At 35.4% G+C, this 27,782-nt stretch overlaps 3 protein-coding genes across 5 annotated transcripts in view; 2 read left to right on the top strand and 1 right to left on the bottom strand.

Annotated features, from left to right (window-relative positions):
- LOC113499710 (neuronal PAS domain-containing protein 4B-like) overlaps window positions 1-20,845 on the top strand; it is a 114,630-nt gene extending 93,785 nt beyond the window's left edge. For 2 of the 3 annotated variants that reach the window (XM_026880274.1, XM_026880276.1), the window contains 4 exons: window positions 5,222-5,328; window positions 11,420-11,573; window positions 18,413-18,739; window positions 19,057-19,958. In XM_026880274.1, coding sequence (XP_026736075.1) covers window positions 5,222-5,328; window positions 11,420-11,573; window positions 18,413-18,739; window positions 19,057-19,753 — 1,285 coding nt within the window. In that variant the 3' untranslated portion in view covers window positions 19,754-19,958. Of the gene's footprint in view, window positions 1-5,221; window positions 5,329-11,419; window positions 11,574-18,412; window positions 18,740-19,056 lie in introns of all 3 variants that reach the window. The other variant, XM_026880275.1, reaches the window with a different exon arrangement.
- A 90-nt stretch (window positions 20,846-20,935) lies between these two features.
- LOC113499709 (mediator of RNA polymerase II transcription subunit 24) lies at window positions 20,936-24,133 on the bottom strand. The gene has a single exon (XM_026880273.1). It carries the CDS (start codon window positions 23,964-23,966, stop codon window positions 21,024-21,026), a length of 2,943 nt encoding a protein of 980 aa, XP_026736074.1. The 5' UTR covers window positions 23,967-24,133; the 3' UTR covers window positions 20,936-21,023.
- A 277-nt stretch (window positions 24,134-24,410) lies between these two features.
- LOC113499542 (tRNA (adenine(58)-N(1))-methyltransferase catalytic subunit TRMT61A) overlaps window positions 24,411-27,782 on the top strand; it is a 63,063-nt gene continuing 59,691 nt past the window's right edge. Inside the window, exons 1-4 of the mRNA XM_026880056.1 lie at window positions 24,411-24,709; window positions 24,944-25,100; window positions 25,536-25,678; window positions 26,003-26,132. Of these exons, the coding sequence (XP_026735857.1) occupies window positions 24,515-24,709; window positions 24,944-25,100; window positions 25,536-25,678; window positions 26,003-26,132 (625 nt within the window). The 5' untranslated portion in view covers window positions 24,411-24,514. The remainder of the gene's footprint in view (window positions 24,710-24,943; window positions 25,101-25,535; window positions 25,679-26,002; window positions 26,133-27,782) is intronic.

Genomic DNA, 27,782 nt, shown 5'->3' with positions numbered 1-27,782 from the left:
ATAGAAATACGGAGCCAGGTATGTAGAGTAAACTTTGTAATTAGGTAAATATAATTTTGTAGTTCGTTCACCCGGATAAGGCAAGTCGTACTTACTAACAGATTTTTTAGGGTGATCTAATAGACAGAATTTTCTTTATTTTTGCCATCTCGATTTTACAGTAAATGGAAAAATGTTAATCCATGATACAATTTTTCCCAAATCGCTCCGCTACGTGATGAACTCTACTGAACTTACGCAGTTAAACCTAAAAAGCAAATAATTGTATTTTTCACATGTTTTAATCGGGCTAAATAAATTTAGGCTTTCAATTATTTTCCTTGGTCACCCCAATTACATCATCCAAAATAAATTAAATAAAGATCAATTTCAATCCATTTTGTCCAGTCAAATCGAAAACAAATAACGAACAAAACAAAACCCGATCACAAAAACACCGTACACGTCGCAGCATCCGCGTAAACAATAAACAATGTGCTATGTGTATCTGTCAGCGGACTAGTCCGTCAAAGGCTGAAACGTATGACAACATCTCTATTGCGGGTATTTCATATTCATGCACGTCGTCACCGACTTTCAATGGTATGAAATAATAAGACGAGTTGCAATGTATGCAATGGTCAGGAGATCGGACGCACTCGCACTCACAACATATAATCTGACATTTTTTATTCAGCTGTCCGCTTGAAACTCGATTCATACGAGTTTTAAGAATACATTGAAGTGTAAAGTAGGTTTTATGTTTTAATGTACTGATCTTAGATATTATGGTATGGCTTGTAAGACTTATGTTGGTACGTGTGCTATCTGTGGTTCTGCGTCTCTCGTTTTAAAACTTTAGTAAGGATGGCAAAAAGCAAAAAGAAAAGGGGCGGAAATGTTTCATTGTTTTATTAGTCTTTTTTTTTTAATTTATGGCAGATCTATATCAGACATAACTCGAAATCTCACTCAGACTTTACAATTCTCCTCTGAAAACTTTTCATTGGCTATCGAAAATATTTTTATAATGTGATCGCGTAAAGACCTAGAACTGTCTTTGATAAGGCGATACAAACACTCAGTATTCAACATAACCTCAAAACGTAAACCATTCAAATTCAAATAAACTAATAACTAGCACATTGAACATAATTAATATGTAATTTATTCAAATGCTCAGCCATCGGGCCTTTCATTGCACTATATTTCCGCGTTATGGTGTTGAAATGTAAACACAGACTGTCACCTGCTCGACTCCGGACAAACTTTGCATACAATGACAAACTTACAAGCTCCCGTGAAACTCACTTGTAGGCTGTATGTACATCGGCGATGTGGAATTGATTTTAGGGAATGATGTGGCTAAAAGGTGAGGTGAAGTCCTCGTTTCAAATAGCTAAAGAGAAACTTGAGTAAAGAAACAAAAACCTTGTATCATGATGCAATTTAGCTATATTTGTACGACAGAAGAAAATTTCGCTGTTGAGGAAAAATAAATGTAAACTCACGTGACTATTTTTTTTTCTCTACTTTTGTATAGTAGTATATAATCCAAACGCCATCATCAGGTTCATTACTTTAAAAAGCTCTTCTTATTCTGTTTCTAACGGACGTTTGATGGTCTAGCGCTAGTATAATCAATACTAGGATAATCATTTATCTAGATGTCAAAATGGCCTAATGACAAGTGTCCGTTGTGATCTTATTACCCTCATTCTACTTTTGTAGATGTCGAATTGTGTGTAGCTTGAAGTGTGACATTACGTTGCTTGGATACCAAAACAACTGATTAAATAAAGCTGTATAAGCATTATGCTGTATAATACTACAGTGCAGAGTAAGGTAGTCTGAGGAAGAAAATGTAGGTATGTTCGAATTTTTCATTGACTGTCAGATTTTTCTTACTCTTAAAACGTTTCAATACGATAAATTAAAGTAGACATCGAATTGCGTTTGAAAATGGGATTAAAAAAAATAGTTCTAAATTTAGATGTTTTTTAAATAATCCAGTTGAGTCGACTCAACATCGTAATTAAACAACAAAGGTTACAAAATTCTTCGTAAACTACGAAGTAAACCAAGCTTGTTATCGGATATGATTGTAATAATCCTTGTAATAGCATAAAATAATATCACTAATGCGATGCATGACGCCATCGAAGGTACCAATTAATTAGCAGACGTGTCTGTACGTACCAGTCTCAGCGGCGCGTATCCACTTGGCGACCAATATTGGTTACCAATATTCCAATATGTGGGTTGTTGGGAATGATTTCAGATGCGTCTTAGTTTAACTGCGTTTAGGGAATACAATTTGGGTAAAGTTAATTCGATACTTAATCTTTAAAAACTACTTGAACGGTTTTGATAAGATTTGAAAGTACTTCGATAACTTGCCAGTTTTGTGAAACAGTCAAAATCTGCGCTTAGAATATCTTCATCTGATCTTAACGATTTTCTCCTTGTATGAACCCGTCATTCTTAAACATTGATCTTGTAATAGTTTTGCTTCTCAATTTCGACAGTGGAAAATCCTACTACGAATCTTCTTTTTCCACTCTTAATTGGGCTATTCTTATAGCAGACATTTTGTTTCGTGACTATAGATGCCAAAAAACAATTCGATATTTACCGTCACCAGTGAATATGCAGCTTAAAATCATCTATGATTTATATGTTAAACGTATCACGCACAGCCATATGTCACATAGTCTATAATGGTCTATTGCATCTGGTAGTCGTAAACATTATTGTTACTTCTCTAAGACATTATGCGGTTTTCAATGAGCTTGGGACCTACCAGCATCTTTCGAATAAGACGTGTCTTATTTAAGAAGCGAGATGGAACTATACACCGTGTATAGCCCTGTCTCTTTTCCTCATCTCCTACAATCTCGAAACCGAGATAGGTGTACGAGTGTGTCTCATAGATGCAAATATTTTCTTGTATTACTTACGACTTGTGTTGTGGTTACCTTAATGGTTATTTAAATATTGAATATTAATACTGCATTTGATTGCCGGCGCTTGATTGTTAAGTTTTTATGGTAGTTTTGTTTGTAATTGGAATTTATATTAATATCAATTATTTTTTTAATAAAGTTGTTCCGCTTAGTATATTGATGGCATTGATTGTTTACTTAACTGACAAATAAACTTTTTACTGGCGCAGTAAGTCACACATTTAATTGAATCTCCCAAATCAATAAGGGATAGTAGATCCGATAGTAGGTTTGTCGATCTGGGGTCCTAAGACCGTCTTGATGCCTTAAAAGTTACTTTTGAAGCCTTTTAACGTTAGAATGTTATGTTTGGGGTAGCGTGACACTTGACAGCGCATTGCACAGCTTATAGCGATGTCTCCCTTCTACAACCGTAATAGTCAAAGTTTAAGATTTGTTTTTTTTTTCAATAATGTTAATATGTTTAAGAAAACATAGTTTCTCTTTAAGCCTTCTTCAAAGCTGTTTTCGCAGAACTTCGTAAACTCTATTTTTTAATTATTTATTTAAACTTAACCTTACTAATCGCAACAGTAGCGATAAGCTCATAAATGTAAGTGTTTTATTTGATAAACTCTTTAAAATCATAAGCGGATCTTTTTTGCACGTACCATGGCAAAATCAACCGTATCGTTTAAGATTCAAAGTTTATTATGTATTGACAATTTATCTCAATTGTAATCGATATTTAGTTAGTACTGAAGAGCGTCTCAAGTAACTATTTAAATACTTTTTTAAGTTTTTTTTTAAGAAGTAGGTCATTGGCACCAGTTAAGTGGTATTAATAACTCATTATATTTATCTTGATAATTGTGTCCGTCAGTTTATATTTCGGTGATAAATTGTAGATTAATAAGAAGTAAATTACTTTTAATTATGTATCAAATTTGTATGAAGATATTTATACTCCGATTATTTTGAATACAATTACTAAACCATTACATTAATTTGTTTTACATAAGTTTTCTAGACTTAAACAATTTGCGGTTCTACAAAAAAAAATCAAGTCAATCAAAATCATTTTGCTGCAAATTAAGAATCAGTAATGTTAATCAATGAGTATCTAATGGATTTGTGGTTTTAAAACAATAAAAAGTTCGTCTAATTGATAAAAAAGCTGACAAGAAAAATTAATTACTATATTAATAGTTCTTTGAGGTGATTAAGACGAAATTTGAGTATTTTTATTGTGAACAGATTTTTTATGGTTACGATAGCCTAGTGGTAAAACCGTAAAACTAAGGCATGGGTCTCGAGTTCGATCCCAAGGCACACACCAACTTTTTGAAACGCTATTAATTACTCGTTTTGACACTATTATAATTGATAAAGACACACACTACATTCCAAAAGTAACACATTTAGTATTGACCAGTTTAGCTCCACCTCTATCATAAATTATATTATTCTTATTGTCCATCAAGTGCAGACAACTATAGGTACAAATTCGGCTTTGACCCTCTACACATGGACAAGGTTAAATCAAATAAAACCTTTATAACACAACTATTAAAACAAGTACCAGAAATTACCAAATCGAAACAATTAAAAGTAAAATTAAAGTGAACTTGACATAAGCAAACACAATCAGTTGGGGTCATCGCAACCATCAATCATTTGAACCTTGAACACCACAATAGCCGGTTCGATTCCGTTCTGTAATGTTTGCATCACCCTAATGCTGTTCTAATTTTATTTTAATTGTTCCGTATGTAGTGTTTGCGGTTTAGGGATGTGTAAGTAATTCGGTGGTTGGTATATTAAAATAAAAATATTAAGTTAAATCAAGTAGCTTTTCTCGAAATTAGGAACGATATGGTAGATCGAAAATTAACTTTTCCTACTTTCTGTCCCGTGCAAAGTATGAAGTCAGTTTCACGTCCTAAAAGACAGAAAATAAGGATTAGAACCAACTTCATACGAATAAGTGAGTAGCTAGCTGATGTAAGCAATGTGTGTTTGTGTGGTTTGAGATAGATAAGAACAAACGGTCCATCAAAATTAAATATTAAAATCGCTTCAGAGAGGAAAACCAAGCGACAGGAAAAATTTGCTGATGTTCAAGTTTGTTTTCCCCTATTAGGGGTTGTTTTCTTTTGCAGTCCGTTTTTAATTCATTAATATTTCTTTTAATCATTACTTGTCGCCGCATCCTTAATACCTCAAGTTATACTTGTATAAAAAAAAACTACTAAAATGTGTGTCACAATCTAATTGAGAGTGTTTTGTTTGTCCAGTAGCGAATGGCATCTCGGGTGGGAGAGGAGCTCTCTGCACGGAGTCAGCTGGTACCACCTCCTGCACCCAGACTGTTGCAAGGAAGCACAGAGCAAACATCGATTAAGTAAGTATTTAGAGGTAACATGGAGAGTTAAGAAATAATGTAGATAAGATTTCTGTAAGAGAGTTTTGATATTTTTTGTCCTTATTCAAATGGCAGACGTTGAAATGTTAACTTAGCACAGATCACGGTACTACAGACCAAGCGTGCAAACTAGACGAATGATTAATTTTCAAAAAAGCAATTTTGCAAAAAAATATGTACAATATCCAGAGACGATAATCATCAGCAATCTAAATATCGTAGCAATTACAGAGTAAAAGATACATTTCACAGCTAAATTTTATCACTGATAAGGCTTTTATCTGTTACTAAATTAAAGTATTTGTAATATAATACTGAAAGTTGAAAAGATGCCAAATTTAAAACTCGAATTCTGAACCCATACACTGTAAAATTCCTTTTCAAATAACATATATTAAGACCATCACATCAATAAGCACAGAGGAAGTAATCCCATACCGTCAGATCGTGCTTTAACTGAACCCGTCAATCTCGGAAACCGCGCGCTTTAATAGATCTGAACGACGACTGCGCATGCGTCCATTGTTTGTGATTAATGATGCAGCTTCGATGGACCACGAGTGTCCTAAAACGAGACCGTGGGAACTTCTATGGGGTTGCTATTATTCAGTAAAACCTCTCTTATTTGGTTTCAAAATTCAAATGATTTAATGATTTGCCATAAAGAAACAAACAATTTTAAGAATACGTCAACAACTCAGTAACTCGATTTTAAAATTGTGTAACCTATGGTCGCTTGTCATACTTCAGAACTTGCAAAAGTAAAGTACCAAAAAGATGACAATCGACTATCGCACATCGCATGATCACTCGATAACCTACGACAACACAAAAACGTTTAACTAAGACTTATCTACGTCAAGCACACGCTAGAGAAAGTCGACGACTTGACACGACGTGACGCTCGTGTGTGAACGCCTTCCCTTACGTGAGCGATTAAATCGGCCTAATCGAGAACTCGACTACACATCACAAAACCAAATTAAACTCTATGCCCAGAATATAATGTTCCATATTTAAAATAACACCGAAACCGCCCGAGATGAACTCGTGACTTCGCGCTTGACGCCAACTTGGTAAATTCAAAATTGGAACACTTTGGACGCGCGCTAAAATCTTCATAAGGCAAAAGTCCAAGGAATAGAATAGACAGCATTTACTTCTTTAGCACTTTGGTTTTCTTATTCAGTAAATCAACATTAATATTTACATAATGTTTATCCTGCAGTATATTCAAAGGCTAGCAAAACAAATAAACCGCCTTCGCCGTCACTGAAACAAAACGTCTACTGAAATTAGAAGCTCATAACTTACACGTCAACCACTTAATCTAAATCTACGCCTATTTCTAGTTAGCACGAGAATTAATTACAACAATTTACATTCATATCATTATGTCATTCGTTAAGGTGCGCGTAGGCAGATCTCTGAATACAGCTCACAAATCAAACCCACTTTAGCTAAAACCATACCGGTATAGGGATACACACTGGCAGATTGCCGACCTACAATCGCAACGGTCTTCAATCTCTTCTTAAACCAACAGTCGAGATTGCACAAATGATCGGCTGGCATTAACCCTCATTACTCCTCAGCAAACATGTATTCTTACTTCGAAATTTGAATTTTACTGTTGCTGCGTTGACATAAGACGTATAATCGAGTAACAAAATCGATAAAGAACTTTGTTGTATCGGAATCGTACTTGGCAATGCATCGTAGTCGAGTCATCATTCGAATGATTCGATAATCGGTAATGACAAGGACGGCTCTCGGCTTGTGCGGTGACCTTTGGGAATTATATTGGGCTTGCTTTGCCGGTATCTGCTTTGATTGTGTTTTGTTATTAGTTTTTGTTATTGATACTGTAAACAGAAATGTGAGTTTAGTTGCTCATGGAACCTCTGTTAGTGATGTGTTTAAAAATTTAGTTTTTTAAGTTCTTATTCGATGACTTTATTTTTTTGGACGAACCTTCAGTTTTGTTACAGGTAAATAAGGTTGCCCTAATATGACATGCCATATATTTTTACAAGTGTTTTTTTAACTCTAGTGATTTTATTCAAGGTTTAGTTTCCAAAGAGTAAAAACAATTGAACTGAGAACATCCTTTTTTGAAGTCGCTTAAAAAAATATGTGTATTACTGAGGCACTGCTGTCACTGTTTCAGAATCCATGATAGCTAAACAGTTAAAATGGTAACAGATTATGTATTCTGTTGCCGCTTTAACAACTAATACAAAAACGCAACGGTTGTTATGGTCACCAAAATTGAATTCTTGCTCGACCAATGTTTGTATTGTATTTCCACTCTTCCTATTTAACTTTTACAGGCTAACAAACACAACATATTTCGTTTAAATCATCGAGACTTTCAATAAACTATACTTTCATAGAACCTTAAGCAAATATTAACGTTGATTATTCTTTGACGCAGCGTGTTGTGAATTTATTACGTATTGCAATCAGATACAAACGTCTTTGGCTCAATTAATTGTCGTGGAGTACGGGTAGATACTGTCGTTTAGAATATTTCATTTACATAATATTGTATTTAAGTTATTGTTATTGTTGCTTTTGCGGCGATGGCAAAGGGTTGTGTAGGTTGAGAATTGGTAATTAACCTTTTTATCCGAAATTGAAAATCTGTTTTCAAATTTCTAAAAAATTTAGAGACAGTTGCCTTAAGAAGGCCGGTGATTATACCGCTAAAGAGTTAAGCTAAGTTTTCGTCAAACGATATTTTCATGTATTTTTTGCTACCTGGAACTTTTCGTTTCTTTCTTTACAAGTAGTTTAGGATAATTAAAAGCCTTACTTTTTTATTTTTTCTTCTAACTAATAGCAGCGAGATTGTCGAAGACTAACTCCCTTCAGCTCAAACCGAAGCTCGAGGAGTCTTCTAAATAAGGGGTTAGGAAAACAGCAATCTAATTAAGCGAAAATATTTTTTTAAACTAAATTGATTCACAATTATAGTACTCACATGAAAAGAATCCACAGTCTTGATAATAACATACTTGTACTCTTTGGATAAAATGCAGATCCTGATGTATAAGAATATATTATGCTCTTCAAACCCAGCAACATGACAGCATATTACATACTTAAGTTAGGAATTCCCTGCTTAATATATTATTAATGTAAATAAACATTAATATAGGATGTGACAATCTTAGCAAAGATTCTGTGGAGGCAGAGCTTGAATTAATTACTAAAGAAAATTAATATTCATGACAACTAAGGCTCGTCAGTTCAAATGCCGGACCTTTGTAAGTGAACCTAGATATATTTAATTAAAGTCGGATATACAGTGTGTTCCAAATATGGACTTCATATAGTAAGTTTCACAGAATATAATTGAAATCTATATCTATATTAATACTAGCTGACCCAGCAAACGTTGTCTTGGGGATTTTTTTTTCTAGTTGTATGTATTTTTAATGCCTCATTATATAAAAAAAAAATAAACAATTTCGTTCCAAAAATAAAATATTTCTTTTCAGTGTGAGTAACCCTTAACACTTAGGGGTATGAAAAATAGATGTTGTTCTATTCTCAGACCTACCTTATACATATACAAAATTTCATAAAGATCGGTCGAACCGTTTCGGAGGAGTACGGTAACTAACATCGTGACACGGGAATTTTATATATTAGAAGATATAAAGCTGAAGAGTTTGTATGTTTGTTTGAACGCGCTAATCTCAGGAACTACTGGTTTAAATCGAAAAATTATTTTTGTGTTCAATAGATCATTATTCGAGGAAGGTTTTAGGCTATAAACCATCACGCTGCGACTAATAGGAGCGAAGATACAATGGAAAATGCAGGGTAGATATAAATCATAACTTATATCTTCTAACCACGCGGATGAAGTCGCGGGCAACAGCTAGTCACTTATAAGAAGGTTAAAAGTGCAAATGTGCGGAGCATATTTTGAAGACCTTTTTTTCTAATTTCCTGAAAAACAACTACTAAAATTAAACAGTAACTGCAGTTAGTATCCCAAGCTATTTGACTTGAAGAAATTTCCTACACAGGTTAGGTAAAACTAAAAAGAACTATTAGAAATAAATGTACGTTTTATGAAAGGAGATTAACTGAATGGTTTTTTTTTAATCACAGAATTAGTAAACGTTTTTTCCACACGCTGTAGAGTTATAATTCACGTATTCCAAGTTATTTATGTGTAAACAGTGTATTAAATCAATATTCCCGATAATACTTGCAATAGATACTTTATTAATAGGCCTCCTGCATATTTAAAGATTAAGTATTTGCCTAATTATTCGAGATTGAAGTTATCTTAACCAGTGTTAACGTTTACAAAATGTTTAATAAAAATCATTGATCATGTTATATGAAAATTAAATTTAAAATTAAAATATTACAATCGTGTACTTTTTAAGGTATTTATAAATACATAAACTGATATAAAATACAAGAAAAAAATGCTTTCGTTACATTTGTAAAACATTATGTTTAAAAAGAAAGGTTAATTGCGAGTTGGACAGGATATACAGGGTCCGTACAAATTTGCAACAAAAATTATACACCCATTAATTTATAGACATTGCCAACCGTTGCTAAACCACGATATTATTAGGTAACAGACGGATTGACCGTGGAGCCTCAGTTAAAGGGTTCTATTATTAACCCTTTTGTAATAAAGTAATAAATAAAGACCCATTTCCATAAAAGCAGTCAAACTAATGACTATTTAAAAACACATATAAAGGGCTATACAGTTAAAAACCCACAAATAACTATTAAACCTATTACACTCATAAACTTATTTATAGAGAAAGCCAACATAGTAAAACACAACACAATAAACAAATAAAACTAACTAACGATGATCGCCGTATTAGCATCGTTACAATCGATAAACACAACAAATCGATTGCGTAAATATCGATAACACGAATCGATGTTCGGTAACTTATCTCCAAAATGATCGACAAACATTCGAGAGCCATTTATGACGATTCGTTTGTACCCAATCGATTGCCTTATTTGGGAATCGAGTATGATCGACCGGCCCATTCCTGGCGCATGTAAATTACTATCATAACATCATTGTCAAAGGCAAACACCTTGTATACAACCCAAACAGGTACAAACAAATTTAAACTATACACAATGAGAATACAGTTGATTTTTGGTTGTATTTTTATGTCTCGTTAAGAATTGTGTTTGTAAGTTAGCCGCACCTTGATAATCTCAGAATTAACGCCTTACTAATTTTAGGGCTATTCAATTATAACAATTGACACTGTATTATTGCCTGTGTGTATCTAACAAACGACTTCTATTTTAGGTAACAATAAATTTAATGTTCTTTAGTGTATACAAACACGATAAAGCATTATAAAAAGCTAACAGGTATCAATTTATCGATATAAATAAGTACTGTGAGTAAAAAATTTGCTGGAACACACAAGATGATAAAAACAATGCGCATACGCAGTTGAGTATTGCTCAACGGTAAATAATATTAAATACGATATCTATTGTTTTATTATTTGATATAATTTGGCTCTTCCTCTGTAATTTGAGTGTTTATATATCATACGCTGACGTACCTGGTATTTAAGAGCATTGATTAAGTATCTAATAAATCAAAATTTGAATGACCATTGATTAAAGATATATAAAAATTCGTTGTGCAATATTAGTCCGTAAGGATTAATTAAAATCCAGCTCTTTTTTCCACGTTGCGGTTATTAATCCATGTGTCGCGATGTGTTTCACAAACATTCAAGTCACATGCACAAAGACACCCAGACTCAAGACAAGCATTTGAGAATCACACAAAACGCTTGTCCTATGCGGGGATCGGACTCACGACACGTCGCGCTCAGTGGCTTTGACATGGTGACCTTAACCACTCGGCTATTCGTGGAGTCGAACTCTTCTAGGGTACCACTGATATGTTTGGCTTTAATTTGATCTTTTAGTTTAAGAAAAATCATCTCTAACTTGTATTAAAGAAATACTCACTATCAAAATTTAAAGAAATATAAACTTTATTACCAAGCACTAAAGTTCATTTTCTCCTACCCAGTAACCCAGTCGGAACAAGAGCGGTCCTGCATAGCGTTACTGCGTCTCCAGCGCCGCTCCGGCCAGTTCCTGTGGGTGCATGCTGTTCTGCAGCTGAAAGACAACCTGGAGAACTCACAGAGACCCGTCATTGTCTGCACTAACCAAGTGTTAAGGTAAGGAAATGTACAATAATTATATATTTTACGAGTTTCAAGAGCTCTTATGTCGCATCGTGGTTTTGGCCTATGCATTGATTTGTGTGCAGTAGGTGCAGGTAAATTAACAATGAGACTTTTTAAAGTTATGTATACGTTCTGACATACCACTTGCATATGGTGAAGGAAAACATTGTGAGGAAACCTGGATTCCAAATATCGAAATCTGGTGATCAATGCTCGAAAATTTCCCTATACAGAAAGAGGTATGTGCCTAGCTTTAAATCACAGTACCTATAGTAAATTATCGAAGCACCAGCAAACATATCTTGTAATTATTAGTCTTATTACCCAAGGAGGTCACATGTGGTTATGGACGTGACGTGGTTTATATCTGAGAAATGATAACAAATGAATACAAAAAGGGATGAACGAAAGCTTTAGGATTCTCACATAAATGCCATCCATGGCCATTTTTTTTTTGTGTGAGAATAAATGGCTAGAACTGTACACTTTACAAAAAAGAAACAACAAAACTTTTCCTTTTAAATGTTATATCTAAAAAAAAAACAAGTTTTTAATATCTCCACACATTCGCCACGTCTAACTTAATTGCGACTGTAAAAAGGACTGGTAGCAATTATTTAATCTATGATATTGCTGTAGCCAATTTACCTACAACAGAGTCCAAAATTACCACCATAATTGTCTAAAATTCTACGAGGGAATAGCCATGGCTATTTAAGAAACTATCCGTTGAATATCATGGTTATTTCGACGTAAAGTTCAAAATAATTGTATTTAAAATTGTAGGAATAATATTAATATACCCTGCATGCATATTTTCTGTCAATTCGTACATTAATAAGCTTGAAATTTTGTCAAAAGCGAAATCGACATTATAGTAGTGCTTGAAATTAACTTCAAACATTTGTCTTTTTTTAATAGTAATTAACATTCCACTAATTTATTTCCTTCACCTTTTAAGAACTAGCTTCATCTATTGTTTACTTTTACAAGTCTTATTATTAGCTTTGAAAGGTTAAACTTAAAAACAACATTTATCACCATTCTTACAATTCACTTGATAAAAATATTGCAAACCAAATCAACAAAGGTTTTTCCTTGACATTTCGTATCGAAAGCTCGTATAAAATCAGTAAACCTATACTAAAAGTACTAGGCAAGCATAAAACCAAGCCGGTATCAACTCTCATCAAATTAAACCGTTTCATCACCAAACAATATCATGTAAACCAATACTAACGTCGTATGATATTTATCTTCAAGTTGCTCGTCTAAAAAGGAGCAATTATGATTACGGCTGTACGGTCCGGCCCGGTAATTATGAATTAAACTATAATTGGAGATAATTTTACAAGGTATTCCGTTCTCGTCTCGCTAACATTTTTTGAATACCGCGATCCATCGTGCAATATTACCATTTATAGGATGACCTGACGGTTCTAATAAATCTAGTGAAGGTTACTTGATGAGCTGAGTTAGTTTCCTTACATGAGCAACATGAGTTGACGCGGTCTGAGATTATTTGATTAATTATTTTACCAATAAGCGTATTTAAAGCCAGTTGTTTAAAAATATGTCTGGTCGCCTTAAAAATAAAAAATCTTATCATCCTTGAAATGTTGAAAGGATAGTTCTGGTTGTAACAAGGACAAAAGCGAGATCGGCTAATCACACAACCCAAGAATTGAAGCGCCAAAAGCACTTTTTAAAATAGCGGTTAAATTCGCCACAGGAGTTTCTAGTTCACGAAAAGATATTCTAAGTTACAACCCAATAAATCAAACACAAACCGAGCAATAAATCACAATCGCGTCAAAAAAAGGAAAGCTCCCAAGAACAATAACTCCATGGATCTCTAAAAGTCAATGCTTGCGAACTAATTGAGCCCAAAGCCATACTATTAACCGAACCGATAATTCTGCGGGCCCACGGTGCAGCGGACTTTGAAAAATTACGGCCATAACTTAACGCGGTCACTTACAGACTTCCCTATTGAGATATCAATACTAGATGACGCGGACGACGTACGCCTCTCGCGTAAACATAACCCTTACCATCGCTTCACACTCGACAATCCAAACGAGCTGGATATCACGCAAAAATGTTGCCAAAAATATTTGGTACATACGAAGGCTTGTCGTTGAGAATTTTTTGGTTATTCGGAAAAAGAAGCTTTAATTAACTCAATGAAACGCATCATACTTTAAATAATTAAAAGAACGTGACTGCAATGTAAATTAAACATGAATCTAAATACACTATCTACTAACTGAATTGTGAAATGATTGATTTAAAAACTTATTCATATTCATGGATTCTAAGAAGACAGTCCATTTTATGGATCCCTCATGAGTCAAGCATTACTTTTCTATGTCTCGTTAATTGGCGTTAATAGGTACAATCATAGGCAATGCAATTTAAGGCCAATTATGTTTCATTTTGTTTACATGACTTGATTGATGTAACCTACATTCGACTTACACACGGAACGCTAACATTTTTAAATTCAGAGCATAACCTTGTCTTTTTATTTTCCAAATCCAACAATCCATTCTTTTGAGATATTTACTTTGTTTTTGCAACAATGCATTTATTTAACTAATGATCATAAATATTCGAATGGCTCGAATGTAGCAATACTGCGGCAATATCTAAGGAACATTTTTCGGACCTATCTAATCGCTATGAGGCCGTCACTTTAATTCTCCCCGCATATTATCTAAGATGCATCCGTGAATATTTATCTGTTCTGTTCGAGTGTTAAAACTCGATCGTACAGCTTAGAGAGTTCGTAGTGAAGCTTCACAGAGAATAAATATTGTAAGGGGGTGATTTATAGAGCCGGGGCGAGGCTCGCTAGCCGATCGGCCGGCCGATGTTGCTATCGGGATGGCTTGAAATATGCCTGCAAAGGGCTATTGTTGTGATGTGAGAAACGGTGTTTAACAAGCGCCGCGTTTGATCGATGGACCCGGCGGATACAACCGTCTATATTTTATAGCACGAAAATACACGAAAACTGTTGCTAATTTTGTAAATTTGCTCGAGATGTATGAGAGGGTGATTGGTTGAGTGAACTTTTGTTTAAAGAGTGTAATTTGATGGAATGATCCCAAAATTCTTTGGAATACGTGGATATCAAGATTGAAGTCCACGTGCGCAGGGCAGGCATGCGAGGTATCTAAAGTGAAATATCTTAAGGACTTTAAGTACCTATTCAGAAGTCCAAGCTATTAAAGTCGTATCTAATTAAGATACCGTCTGACTTAACACTTTCCTTAACATTAAATTCAACACCATTCTCAATCCGGATTAGGCATCTAGATAATAATCGGCGCGAACAAAGTCATTATGCTTCAGCCTACAGTGACATAGGCCTATTCATATTAGTCGTGGTAGGCGCTATTTAGATAGTTAATCTAAATTAATTTGAATGGGCGAGTGGGTGACAGTCCAGCTGACCTAAACAATCAGGCACAAAGGGCGGTGGCGCGCTGCCTAGCCACTTAGTTCGCGAGGGAGCGCGGTACATTACACAAGCATACACTTCGTCTATCTTAAATTTGCAAGCTTTTCTGCTTTAATAACTGTTATCTCGGTTATGAAATTTAAAAAGCTGTGTGTATGCTTTGTTGTAAGAATTTGGTCCATATTTACTTTTACTTTTTGGTGTCTTTCATTCTTGGTAATCGTAATGTAATATATTTACTTACATTTATGCTTATTTAAAGAGACATACTTTAGCAAGCTACTACCAAAAGTTCTAATACTAACTAAAACTTCATCTGAAGTGAACTCATTTCACGATCAATTTTACTAAGGCTCAAAAAACCAGATAAGTCATTTTTATTAGTTCCTGAACATATACAAGTCTGCAGATTTCTTTTAACTTGTTACCAAGTGTTTAATCACCGCTATATTTTATAAATTGTACCAAATTTGATCCGGTGGTGACTATAACTCCGCTGTGCTCACAAGCTCAGTTGCATTGTTCGCAGGATTGCGTCATTTGTCACGTTTCTGCGCTGATGCGCTTGCGCAACCTACTCATGTTACTTCGTGCTCTCCACTGACAAATACTGTTGCTTTTAATAATGAGCCCGGCTTACGTGAATAACAGATTTAATGGCGTCGCGAGCTTTACTTTCCAGTCTTTACCGATAATATAACATTTTAGTATCTAGTATTCGTACATTAAATACTTCACTGCTTATTTTATTTTATGTTTTAAATAATTTTTTTAAACCTCTCCATACGTTTCCATCATCATTGAATTTATATCCGAGTTGCGTGCCTTCAACAAATACATCAGAAACACAAGCATAAATTATTATAAGTGTATGGCCGACTAATTTAAGGCTCGCTTATACACACCTATGGTATTCAAGTGATACAGTGAACGACAACAAATTGTCAACATGTCGGCCGCCTACGTCACGTCATGTCGCTGAGATTTATGCGTTCGGGCTGCGCGGACGCACAAATTGGCGGGAAACTGAGAACACGGACGGATACGTTGATTTCCAACATTCCATTAACTCGGTTATGCATAACAAGCACCGGATCATGTAGACAATATAAAAAGTCTAACTAGATTGCTTGAACCTTGAAAATTATCGTTAAAGGATCTTAGTTAATAAGATCTACGACATTTTATTTTATAAAGTTTGTAGATTTACATTAGTGCAATTAACTAAATACGTGTTCAAACTTTATGTCATTATGTTAGATACGTTTGATGGTTGTATTTGAATGAATTTTTTTTTGGCTTCATGATGTATCAAATCTTAGTTTGGTTTAGACGGATAAGGAAACTAGAATGCGTAGGTTCAACATAAATAACCTGCTGCATGTTAAAACACAATAACTCTCAACATCTTCATAATACATTCTAAAATATCTCAATAACAAAATAAATTATTATCGAAATTAGCATAAAATTAATGGCAACAAAATGCATAACTTACCTACTGTTCCAGCGATATCTAAGAAACGTTCAGTAAGGCTTTTAGCATAAATAAAATGTTACAAGCATGCTATAAATCACGAAGGTCACCGGGGTCAAGTTTATTAATGCAGGACGCGTGTAAACAGGGGGAATAGCGTTTTATCCAGTCGCCCTTTTGATTCTTAAGCCTTCACAACAGTATCTGCTCTTTGCTTGCAGTGAATGCTGTAGCGATTTGTCGCCGTCCAACATATATCTAAACTTTGATGTACTGTCGGCTACGGAACGGTTAGGACAAAGGAGTTTTGATGTGAGAGTTGGAGAAATTAAATGGCAAGCAAATTACTTAACGTAGATATGATTTTTTTCACGTAACAGGTGAGCATAGAGCATAGTCAAGATGATAGGTGCTAGAAATAGGTTTGTTGCAATAAATTACAAAATTGTAAAAGAGACATAACTATTTAATACCCATTAAAAACACTTTCACAAATTTTACATCTACCTGGTACCTACAAAAAATATATTTATTATGAAATAAAGATACCTGCTTTTAGGCTTTAAGACTGAAATAACATGTAATATATTTATTAACTTAACGCAGGTACTGCGTTCGTCTTAAGTCCATAACATTCCCACAATAATTTCTCTGAAGCGTTTTCAGCCGATCTGTACCTATGTAGGTCCAGGGCTGAGTCCAACTATGTGACATTTCCCTGCATCCACTATCTTAAAGGTTGCAAACACAAACGTTAACTGAACTCGCGCGAAAGGTTACATTAAGTACAAATTCAATACTTGCCTGTGTATTCACCTTGCCTTACTCGCGCAGTCATTACATGTCGTTTGTTTAAATGTTCCTCATTTTGTCTACAATCGGAGATGTGTGACGTAGATAGCATACGTATGTATCATTTGTTAACCAGTAACGAACATGAGGTTGTTAACTAACTTTATTGGCAATACGTTTATCTCGACAAGACTATTTTAGATAAAAACGATTTAATTGTTCAAACAAATGAACGTGGAATTGCTTTGATAAGCTCTTCTTAAGTACTGCGTAAAGAATGTTAACTCGTCGGCACAAAGTGCTTTTAGAAGCGAGGTGATAAAGATCTGGCCGCTTGAAATTGTCGTTTAATCAGAAAATCTTAAACAGCAAATACTTAGTGTATTTGAACTATTCGCGAAGAGGCCGCTAAAACAAAAGTGAACTGTCGAACGCATTACAAGTGTAATATACTGTTGCTATCAACGATTAGTGTAATGGAACAGACTCTGAACTACTTTGGAACATAATTAATAGTTGGCCGTAACACATGGCGAAACGAAATTCTACTAAATATAAACATTAAGCTTTAGTGGTCCCCCTTACTGTTGCTGGTAATGGGCAAAGCGTGTAACAATGTCGTAGAGTCTAAAGCGAATTCTTTCAAGTTATATGCAATCACCATTTAAAAGTTATTTTAATTGTTTGCGGAGCTCATAACTTACGACTCGTTTCGAGTTCAAGGTTTCTATTTACTTGTAGGTACGTACAACCTACTGTGTTAATGGATAACTAATACAAGAATTCATAATCGCACTATGTAAATCAGGCAAATTTATTGTCGATTGTCATGTTTTATAAAATTTCCTAATCCGGTAAAATAAACTAGCTTATTAAGTTCCTAGATCCAATCAACTTGCAATAATAATTCCAGCTTATGGGCGTATATAAGCTGGAATTATTGCTACTGCTGCTGGACACAGGTCTCTTCGTATAGGGAAACTTTTGAGCATTTAACACCACCAATATTTGGATTTCATCAGGATTTATTCAATGCCTAGACATGCTACGTGTCTCTCTTTAAATCAAACTGACATAACGTTTTGTCCACAGCGAGCAAGAAGCAGCAGTAATGAAGGCAAACCCTTGGCTCTATCACTACTACGCAGTACAATCCAAGCTGCACTACGGGCTAGCATACGAAGCCGCGACCAGAATGTACGGGCCACCGCCTCCTGACATCCAAGTCTATCCACCAGCCATGCAGTACACCCCAACCCCGCCAGTCTGCATCAACGGCAACCAGCCCGTTATGATGCCCAATCCTGGGATACAATCCCATATACCGCATGTCCCGCCCCACATAGCACCAATGCATTACGCCTATGAGAGGCCAGATAATGGACCCGTTGATTACTCCGTCTCACTACAAGAGAACAGGTACCTACGATTATTTATGGTTTATAGTTTTATTTGTTATATAAATTCCAATAGAATAGTATAAGTTTACAAAACATCTCATAAGTAGTTAAATATTTTAATGACTTATTAATCACATTGATATTCTATTCTATTGACGGGTTAAGAAACAAATCAGTATCTATTTATTCAACTGCACTATAACCTTATGCTCGTTCAAAGGGTTTCGGGATGCAGAAGTGGAATAGATTAATTAGACCCTTTGATTTGATCGTGACGATCGACCTTCGTTAGCTCTATTGCTATTCCACATGTGTAACTTTAGCTTTCTCTTGCAGATATCACAATTTACGGATAGAAGATACCAGGATCCAACCTAACGCTAAACGGAAAGGGAAAAACGTAGACGATAAACCAAACACGCCCATATCAAACATGTCACCTCGTTGTACACCTTCAACTGTCACATCAGTAGGAGACACACTAGTAGCTGTCTCAGCTGGGTCCATAGCCAGTAGGCGACCTGGCTCGAAGAACTTCAATATAACTGAAACCGAAATGGTGGATCAATGGAACCCGAGCCCCACGTGGTCAGAGTCAGCTCTACAAAAAGTCCCGGACGTTTGTCACCAAGATCTAAGTCCTTACGTGACGACCACGCCGCCCACACCATCCGGGACACCTACAGCCTACACACACAACTACAGTCATACGTTCGTATTCGACTGGTCACCTGAGCAATATGTTCCTCATACTAACAATAGATGTAACACAATTACTACAGAAAGTTCCTATCAGCAAACGTGGAATAGGAGTCAACGAACGTTCGCTAATAACGCGGAGAGTTCGGTAGATGAAAACTCCAATCCTAATAGACTAAGTTTACCAATGAGGGTCAGTAATCCACCGCCAGCCTATAATGCATCTAGGGAAGACGTACTCAGGAGGCAAATTGGTAAGTTTCTATATTTGAATAGAATAAATAGAATTTTCAGTTATCGTATCTACTGTTGGAACCAATATTTCGTATCTTAAGATAGTTGGAATCTGTTTCGAAGTGCAGAGATTGTAGATACATAAATAAAGCAAGATAAATTCACGGCAGCAATGCGTCTGCACTACCTACACCAGATAAAACATCAGAATAAAATATCCTAATGTATCCTTTTCTTATTGTTCTAGATCGTCCACATCCCGATTCACCGGATGCCAAAAAGCCAGCGTTATAACTTTAGCATAATTCCATGTAATTCTTCGTGTAGTTAAATATTTGTTACCTTGTAATAATAAATTTTATTAATTATAGAAAAGCTCTGGAACTCTCCTGTGATCTTTGTGTTAATATATTTGTATAGGTAATGCTAATTATTTGTACATATTGTCAGGTAATGAGGATACTGTACAAAATAATAGTAGGTGATAATGAAGTAAAACGTATTATTATTCACATAGAATGTGACTTGTTTGTGTATACGAAGTGTATTTTTGTAAATATGTAAGTAATAATGTAAGTTCGTATTGTACTTAGGTAAATCGATGACTTTGTTTCCGTGCTCCTTTTATTCCCAGAGCTATTCATAAATTATGCGCAAACGCAATATTGCTTTGGGTACCGTTGAACTACGAGGTTGCAAATCCCTATTGAATAAAACAATAGTAAGTCTGGTTTTAGCTCGTTGTTCTAATTTCTCGTTCTGACTTTTAAATTTCAAAACTGCATAAGAGAAATTCCTTACAAATGTTTTTTCGTACTGCTAGTTACTCGGCGGGTTTGGAGTATTCTTCATTTGTCAATACTTTGCATTCATAAAAATTGTGATTAATTAAATACTTGTACTTGTTTGTTTTGCGTATAGGACATCTCATATGTTGTGAAATGGATTTAGCATAAGTTTGCTCATTTGCCACGCTAAGTTCCTTTGATTATCACTTCTAGGCTTACGCTGTAATTTAATCACATCAATCAATTCAGTATCGCAACTCATAGAATTAAGAATATTGTACAAAATAGTCTTAAGTATGTAAAATATGAAACTGGAACAACTATTTGTAACGGAAGTATCTAGTATTAATTTATGATCACTAGTTTGTTGTGAATTTTGCGAAGTAAAGATTATTTTGACCTTATTAAGTGTATTATTTTACATAACCCTAGAAAATACCACAAAAACGGAGTTCTTAAGAAATGGAGAGGAGTTTGCAATAACAAGATAGACGCATTATTTCACATAATAATTTTATTATAGAATCTACACTTATAAATCAAAAAGCACAATACAAATTCATTTAATCTTACAACGAACAATTAGTCTGGTCTTAGACGCATATTTCTCATCAGACATAGATCTCTAGCAGTATCCTTTCTACCATAAGGAGTAGACAAATCATACAATCTGAGGATAAGACTAATATTAAAACTGTCTGGCAGGCATTTTATAAGTGTCGGTACAAGCTCACTTGGCATCTTTTGCAACACCAACTGCGCCCTATCCTGCCCACATTGTACTACGTACGTAATGAACTGAAGGATAAAATCAGTTTGGGGGGTAACGTCGCCGTTCTTTCCCGCCAATTGGGAGAATGACGTAAACAGTGATTCTAGCGAAGACTGTAAAGGCTCTTTCAGGGTGATCCCAGAAATACTACGCCCTTGCGAATAGTACATGTTACTATCAGAGGAGTTATCATTCAACCTGCGTACTTTGCTCGATGTAACCATGCCTTCTAAGTCTTCAGAGTCATCGTGACGACGTTTTCTTGAAGTCGTCTTATTATTTAAGTTGCTGTGTTCAAGAGCAGCGTAAACGCAATACACTGCTAGTTTAGCCAACATAGCAGATTGAGGCTCTACTAAATCCTCGCACAATTTAGCGTTATACAAATATTGAGGTAAGACATGCAGTAGAAGAGCCTCTGTACATTTTTCGATGTCTAAATGAAACATAGCGAGGACAATATCAACTGACCTATCCAAGTCCTCCTGATAACGGAATTTAAGTGTTTCTTTCACCAAGTTTGTGACGAACCAAATAGGTCCCGTCGTATTCAATAGGCTTTCTATTATATGAGTAGCATCAATATGGAGATATCCGCGAGACTTGATATCTGCCCAAACACTTTGCAACTGCTCAAGAATAGGCTGCCGTGATATTATATTGTGTGTCAAAGCTAAAGATTTCGATTTTGGTACTGAGGGAGGATGAATATCGTACTGCATCTTTCTAATAATTTGACACATCAAAACAGTTCTCTCCTTAAAATTATCAATTTGCGATAATTCCACCTCACTCGGAGGCACTAAAAATTGCTGAACCATGTTAATGGGCTTGAAAAATGCATCTTGATGGACTACATTTATGTAAGAACACAACCACACTGAAGCACACACTGCTAAAGATGCCATTTTTTGCCTCAAAGAATCCAACATACATTTAACCTCGGCAGCTGAAAGTGATCCTTGTTCCCAAGCAAATAAGATCTCTTTTACAACCCCACTGACATTCATACATAGATCATGGGGCTTGATATTGGTGTTTTTAAAGTCAAATTCTGGAGCGCTTAAGTGGTGAATAAATATATCTACAAGTTGGGAGTCACATTTCTGTAGTATCTGATCAGGAGATTTATGTACTCCATGATAAACCATGCATTCTTTGACCCATTTTTCGAAAAACGTGTCCCCATTTTCTTCGAGGACAGCATCTGCTCCATAATCTTGTACAATTGAATAGAGAATCAGAAATGAAATATCGAAGATGTAGACCTTGGATTGAGGGGCACCCTTCTCACTGGCAGCAAGTAAAGCAAATTCATTGAACTTACTCAATCTTGACACAAATAGCTTCAGTTTTCCCTCCACCGTTGCCACAGCCAATATTGTATCTAAAGTGGTCCCGCCAACAATTTGACACAGCATTGCATAGAGTGAATCTTGTGTTTTATGGAAATCACCTCCCATAGTTTTAAGGATACCAGCCAATGTTGGTTCAGCTTTAGTGATGAATGAAGGCACAGAGCCTTGTAAGCCTGTTGGCTCTAACTTCTGTAACTTGACATCTTTATGTTCACGCTTCTGCTTGAAATATGCTAAATGATTTTCTGATATTACATTCAATTTCACCAATGGTTCTAATAAAGAAATAACACTGTTACATGAGTTCTTTGTATCAACCACATCCAGAAGTGGAGTAGACTGCAACAACTTTTCAAAGGCTTCTGCTAACTCAATAGAGTATTCACTGTCCTTATTGGTAGTACCGCAAGTATTGTGCAAGTAGTGCAAAACTTGCGGGATCTTCAAGAAAGTAAATGCAGCCCATAATGACTGTTTTGTAGCATCTTTGCTTGAATCGTTGAGTGAAATAAAACATGCTCTGATTAATTCACAATACAATCTTGATAGTGGGTACCCTTTGATCCTCTGTACCATGAGAAGCTGGTTGGATAGCTGTTGTGTATCGGCACTGGGGTTTGATAAGACATCAATGGCTATTAGTGCTTGCAAACAATGAGTTACAGGCTCTGGTTTATTATTCAATGGTGCTATTTTATCTATTTCCAAATTACAAATCTTCTGTAATGTTTCATGAATTGTAACAGGCGCTTTGAACTGAGTATTCATCATCATAAATGCTGTGATCTCTTGACATTTCTTTGTTACTTCATTGTATTCATTGGGATCATTCTGTTTTGCTAAATAAAACATGGCTAGCAAAAAGTCTGTGTTCACTATAGAATTGAGGAGTGATGTAGACTTTTCAAGCAGCTCTTGACTTTGAATAGGGTTTGATGATGGATATTTGCTTAAGGAGTAGTGATATACTTGTAGCAGCCATAATATTATCGACGAAACCGCAAACGATAACATTTCTTCTTCCATTTTCCCGCGACAAGTAATTCCATCGAGGAAGTATTCTAAGAACTCAAGCAGACTTATAATGCAATGTGGTTTGTGGAAAGCGTCGAACTTTGATATTCTTTGCAGGACTGCGGCGTACGACACTAAATGCGACGCCAACGAATGCTTCAGGTAAGAGATTACTAACTGGTTGGCTCCACAGCCAACCATTGCTTGTTGGAGTATACAGTCTGCTAGGTTATACAAGTCGCCGCTCACCCCTCGGGGAAGAATAGTCTTGATGTTAATGCCCCATTGAATGTCAGTCCACCGTTCCCTCCAAGCTTTGAGAATCAAAGCCTTCAACGAGCTGGTTTTACTCGTCATTTTGGATGCATCCATCTTCACCATATTTCATTGATATATAACTCAAAAGTAAAAAGTTCAATTGCAACACTAGTCACAGACAGTCATTTTTGCTTGTTTACAGTTTTGTTTATATGAGTTATTCGTATTTTTTTAGAATAAACACAAAAATGTAAACTAAATCCAAGTGAGAGCAACGTCAAATCAATGCGTTCTTAAAATTTCTATCAATTTTCTATATATCAACCACTTACAACGACTTGAAATTTAAGAGCCAATGAGAACGCGTCAATGTATTTATTGAGAACGAACTAGAATTGTACCACGTTTAGTTATCATATTTATATTTCAGTGAAGATCACTTTAAAATAAATTAGCGACCAATTGCAACCATTTCTTTAAAGGGATGATATAAAATTAATAGAAAAAGTGAAAAATTATTATTCAGACTGCTTGTTGTTGCTTTTAAATTTTATTAAACAATCACTTGACGTTAACCTAACAAACGGCTAAACGGAACGTAACGTCAAAACTTAGAACACCCTCGTGGTTTGTTTACAAACTTTTCACATCTTAAAAATAACAAAACTAAAATGAGTTTTAGAAATTATAAAGATAAAATTGAAGAAGGCGATACTGTAATCCTTTATCTAAGTAACAACCTGTATGCATTAGATGTACAGCGTGAAATTAAAAATAAGAAGGGTGAAATGATTGAAAATGTGTACCAAACTCCTTTCGGGGCTCTTAAAGTTAAAACTCTTATTGGGGCTGACTATGGGACTAAGGTATGGTTTAAATTACTGCTGATCTTAGCTGGCTTAACTATCCAAGAGTACTCTTTAATTCAATAACTTTAATTTTCTAACCTTATCAAAAATGTTAACCTCACCCTTCCTCAGCTGTTTTATAAATTGTTTTTTTATTTTTTAACCATATAACCTATACCCAACCTACCAGAAAATAATTGCATTAAAAGAAAATCCTTGAAAATGTTAACATCTATTTTAAATGTTTCTTAGATTGAGCTAACGAAAGGCTGGGGCCATGTACTCCAACCAACTCCTGAACTGTGGTCGCTGACATTACCTCATCGCACTCAAATTATCTACACTCCAGACATTAGCATGATCCTATTACAACTTGATTTGGTGCCCGGATGTGTGGTAGTAGAAGCTGGTATGTAGTTTGCAATCTTTTTACTTATGCGCATAGTAGACATGAGTTTTGTAAAGAAAGTTCTAATTATTTATGTTACTCAAAATATAAAAAAATCCTACAATAATTAAATCAGTGATAAGGAAACTCCACACCCAAGACAAAAAGTTTTGCTGTAAAGAATGAAGAGAGTTTTGCCTAGCTCTTGAACAGTACAGCAGAGTGCAAATATAATATACCTAAGGACACCAAGATTCTTAATACTGTAATCTAAAATCACCAACCCTCTGACCCAGCATTGTGATCAATGCTCTAATCTTCCCTTTTTAGAGGAGGCTTGTGCCCACGCTTGTGGGCATATCTATTGATTGCCATAATCATGTTTCCATTTGTAAAACTAATTTAATTATATTCTGTGGTTGGAAGATTATAAATTGACTTAAATATAATTATCAGGTACTGGCAGTGGTTCATTGACCCATGCCCTTATAAGGAGGGTCAGACCACATGGTCACGTCTACACATTTGACTTCCATGAACACAGAGCTAAGATTGCACAAGAAGAGTTCAAAGATCACGGATTAGCTGACTTTGTTACTGTAAGTACTAAATTATAATTGTGTACATTTGACATACAGTATTTTAACCTGTTTACATCTGAGCTTTCAACTTTCCATGTGATAGGCCTTGTTGCTTTTAAGAGTCCATGTATTTTGATTATCAACATACACACACATTTGTGTTGAGAAAATAAGATCACGTCTCCACTCTGTCAGTTCCATATTGAACCCAATGTATTTCTTTTGCTTATACAGACAAACAATATTGCTTTAAGAACATTTAGTTTTGAATTCATAATATACCTGAAAATTACACTTCAATTATACATCGATGAATCTAATGTATATTTTCGCCGTTGATAGGCCAAACACAGGGACGTCCTTGCAGAAGGCTTTGACAAAGATTTGAATGGTAAAGCTGATGCCGTCTTCCTGGACCTGCCCAGTCCGTGGCTCGGAGTCCCTCACGCTTTAGCTGCTATTAAGGAAGAAGGTAAGTTGATGTTGTTTTAATTAGTCCTATTACTGGGCGTTTCTTTCTTTACCAGACCTCTCAATCTTTTGCGATTACTGGCCACGTGCGCCCAGCGCATTTAAATAGATAATCTCACCACTGTGGCCTCAGGAAGGATGACCTTCCTCTCGGGTCCAGTAAGTGACCATTTTCCCCAACGGTATGGCTGCATTCACGCGACTTGACCAGCCCACTCCCACTATAGCCTGGCTTTTAATTCCCCGATATCTGTTACTTGCGAATACTATTAAGGTATTTTTTACTAAGCCAAGGTGCGAGGAATACCTATTCAATCGTAGTTTTACCTTCTATCTATTCTATTCTATTCTATGTAGATAAAGATATGAACGTCTAGAAACAACTTTCTCTGCAAACAAAAACGAACATTACAAATAAAGCAACAACAACAGCGATTTGAACCACTTGACAATTTTACGCGCATTTTATGGATCGATAAAACCTTTTAACTTCAAACCAACATAAAACCATTAAGATTCCAACATCAACAGATCTAGTCCTCGATTTGTATAGAATACACATAAAACCATACCAAAAACATTTAAAGTAAGACGGTTTCCGATGTGGGAAAGAGATGCCGTTATACACAATGTAGTACGCTGTCTCACTTCTATGATGCTAAAGGTATTATTTAGGAGTTCGTGGTAGGTCCCAAGATCAAACAATTTATAAATGGTTACTACGAGAGATACGATAAGAGATCGTTTGTACGTAAGCGGAAAACGGCAGATCCTTATAAATCGACAAAAGAGATTGCGATCTGATTACACAGTGTCGATTATTCAGATCCCCATGTAAGTTATTCGAGTCTATTCATTAATCTGGATAGTAGTGGGCCAGATAACGAATTCTCAATCGATACATCGATTTGTGTCGATTTGAAAGTAGCTGTGAACTCCTGGCATTGTGTAGGGTTGCCGGTTCCACGATTTATCAGCGTGCGTGAACAATTATACAAACAATGAACATGGATGTTGCTGATTTATAATTTACTAGTTAAAGATCGATATAGGTACTGGGTACATATGTAGGTACCTTTGACTTATTTGCAATGTGATTCCAAGCAAAGCTTTATGTAAGTATGAAAAAAAATGAGTAAAATGTCTGAAATTTGGAAAAAGCCAGTCATTCATAGAAAATGAAAGGCGAGCATCATATAAATTTAGTTATTAACTACAAAAATAATTACACTATGACTATCAAAGCGTAGGAGACCTATAGGTTTCCAGATAAATAACTATTAGAGGTTAACAAAATTATACCGAATAAATATAAATTTCAAGTACCAATACAGTGGTCGTTTTACGGATATCTGTACAAAGGAGAAAACCAAACTCCATAGAAACTTGGGCCTGGCGTTACAGAGCTGGAATTTTGCCATAAATTAGAGAACTTAGGAAGATTTCACGAGTCCAATTTTCACGACACTCAACAATGGCCAAATTGGTAAAATCAGACAATGTTTACACTGATTGTTAGTCTTAGCGAAACCTCCTTTTTAAAGTGAAACCTCCTTCTCAAGATCCTTAGTGAAACCTCCTTCAAAATCTGGGACCTGACAAGCGGTGCGCTATAAAGGACGGAGCGCGCTTAGCAACGCTCTCTCTCATG

The sequence above is a fragment of the Trichoplusia ni genome, chromosome 12 (genome assembly GCF_003590095.1).
Source record: "Trichoplusia ni isolate ovarian cell line Hi5 chromosome 12, tn1, whole genome shotgun sequence".
Taxonomy (NCBI): domain Eukaryota; kingdom Metazoa; phylum Arthropoda; class Insecta; order Lepidoptera; family Noctuidae; genus Trichoplusia; species Trichoplusia ni.
The sequence above is the reverse complement of the archived record's forward strand: the minus strand, read 5'-3'. Positions and strand labels throughout refer to the sequence as shown.

Excerpts from the sequence above, each read along its gene's own strand:
- LOC113499709 (XM_026880273.1), bottom strand. The coding sequence starts at position 23,966 with ATGGTGAAGATGGATGCATCCAAAATGACGAGTAAAACCAGCTCGTTG.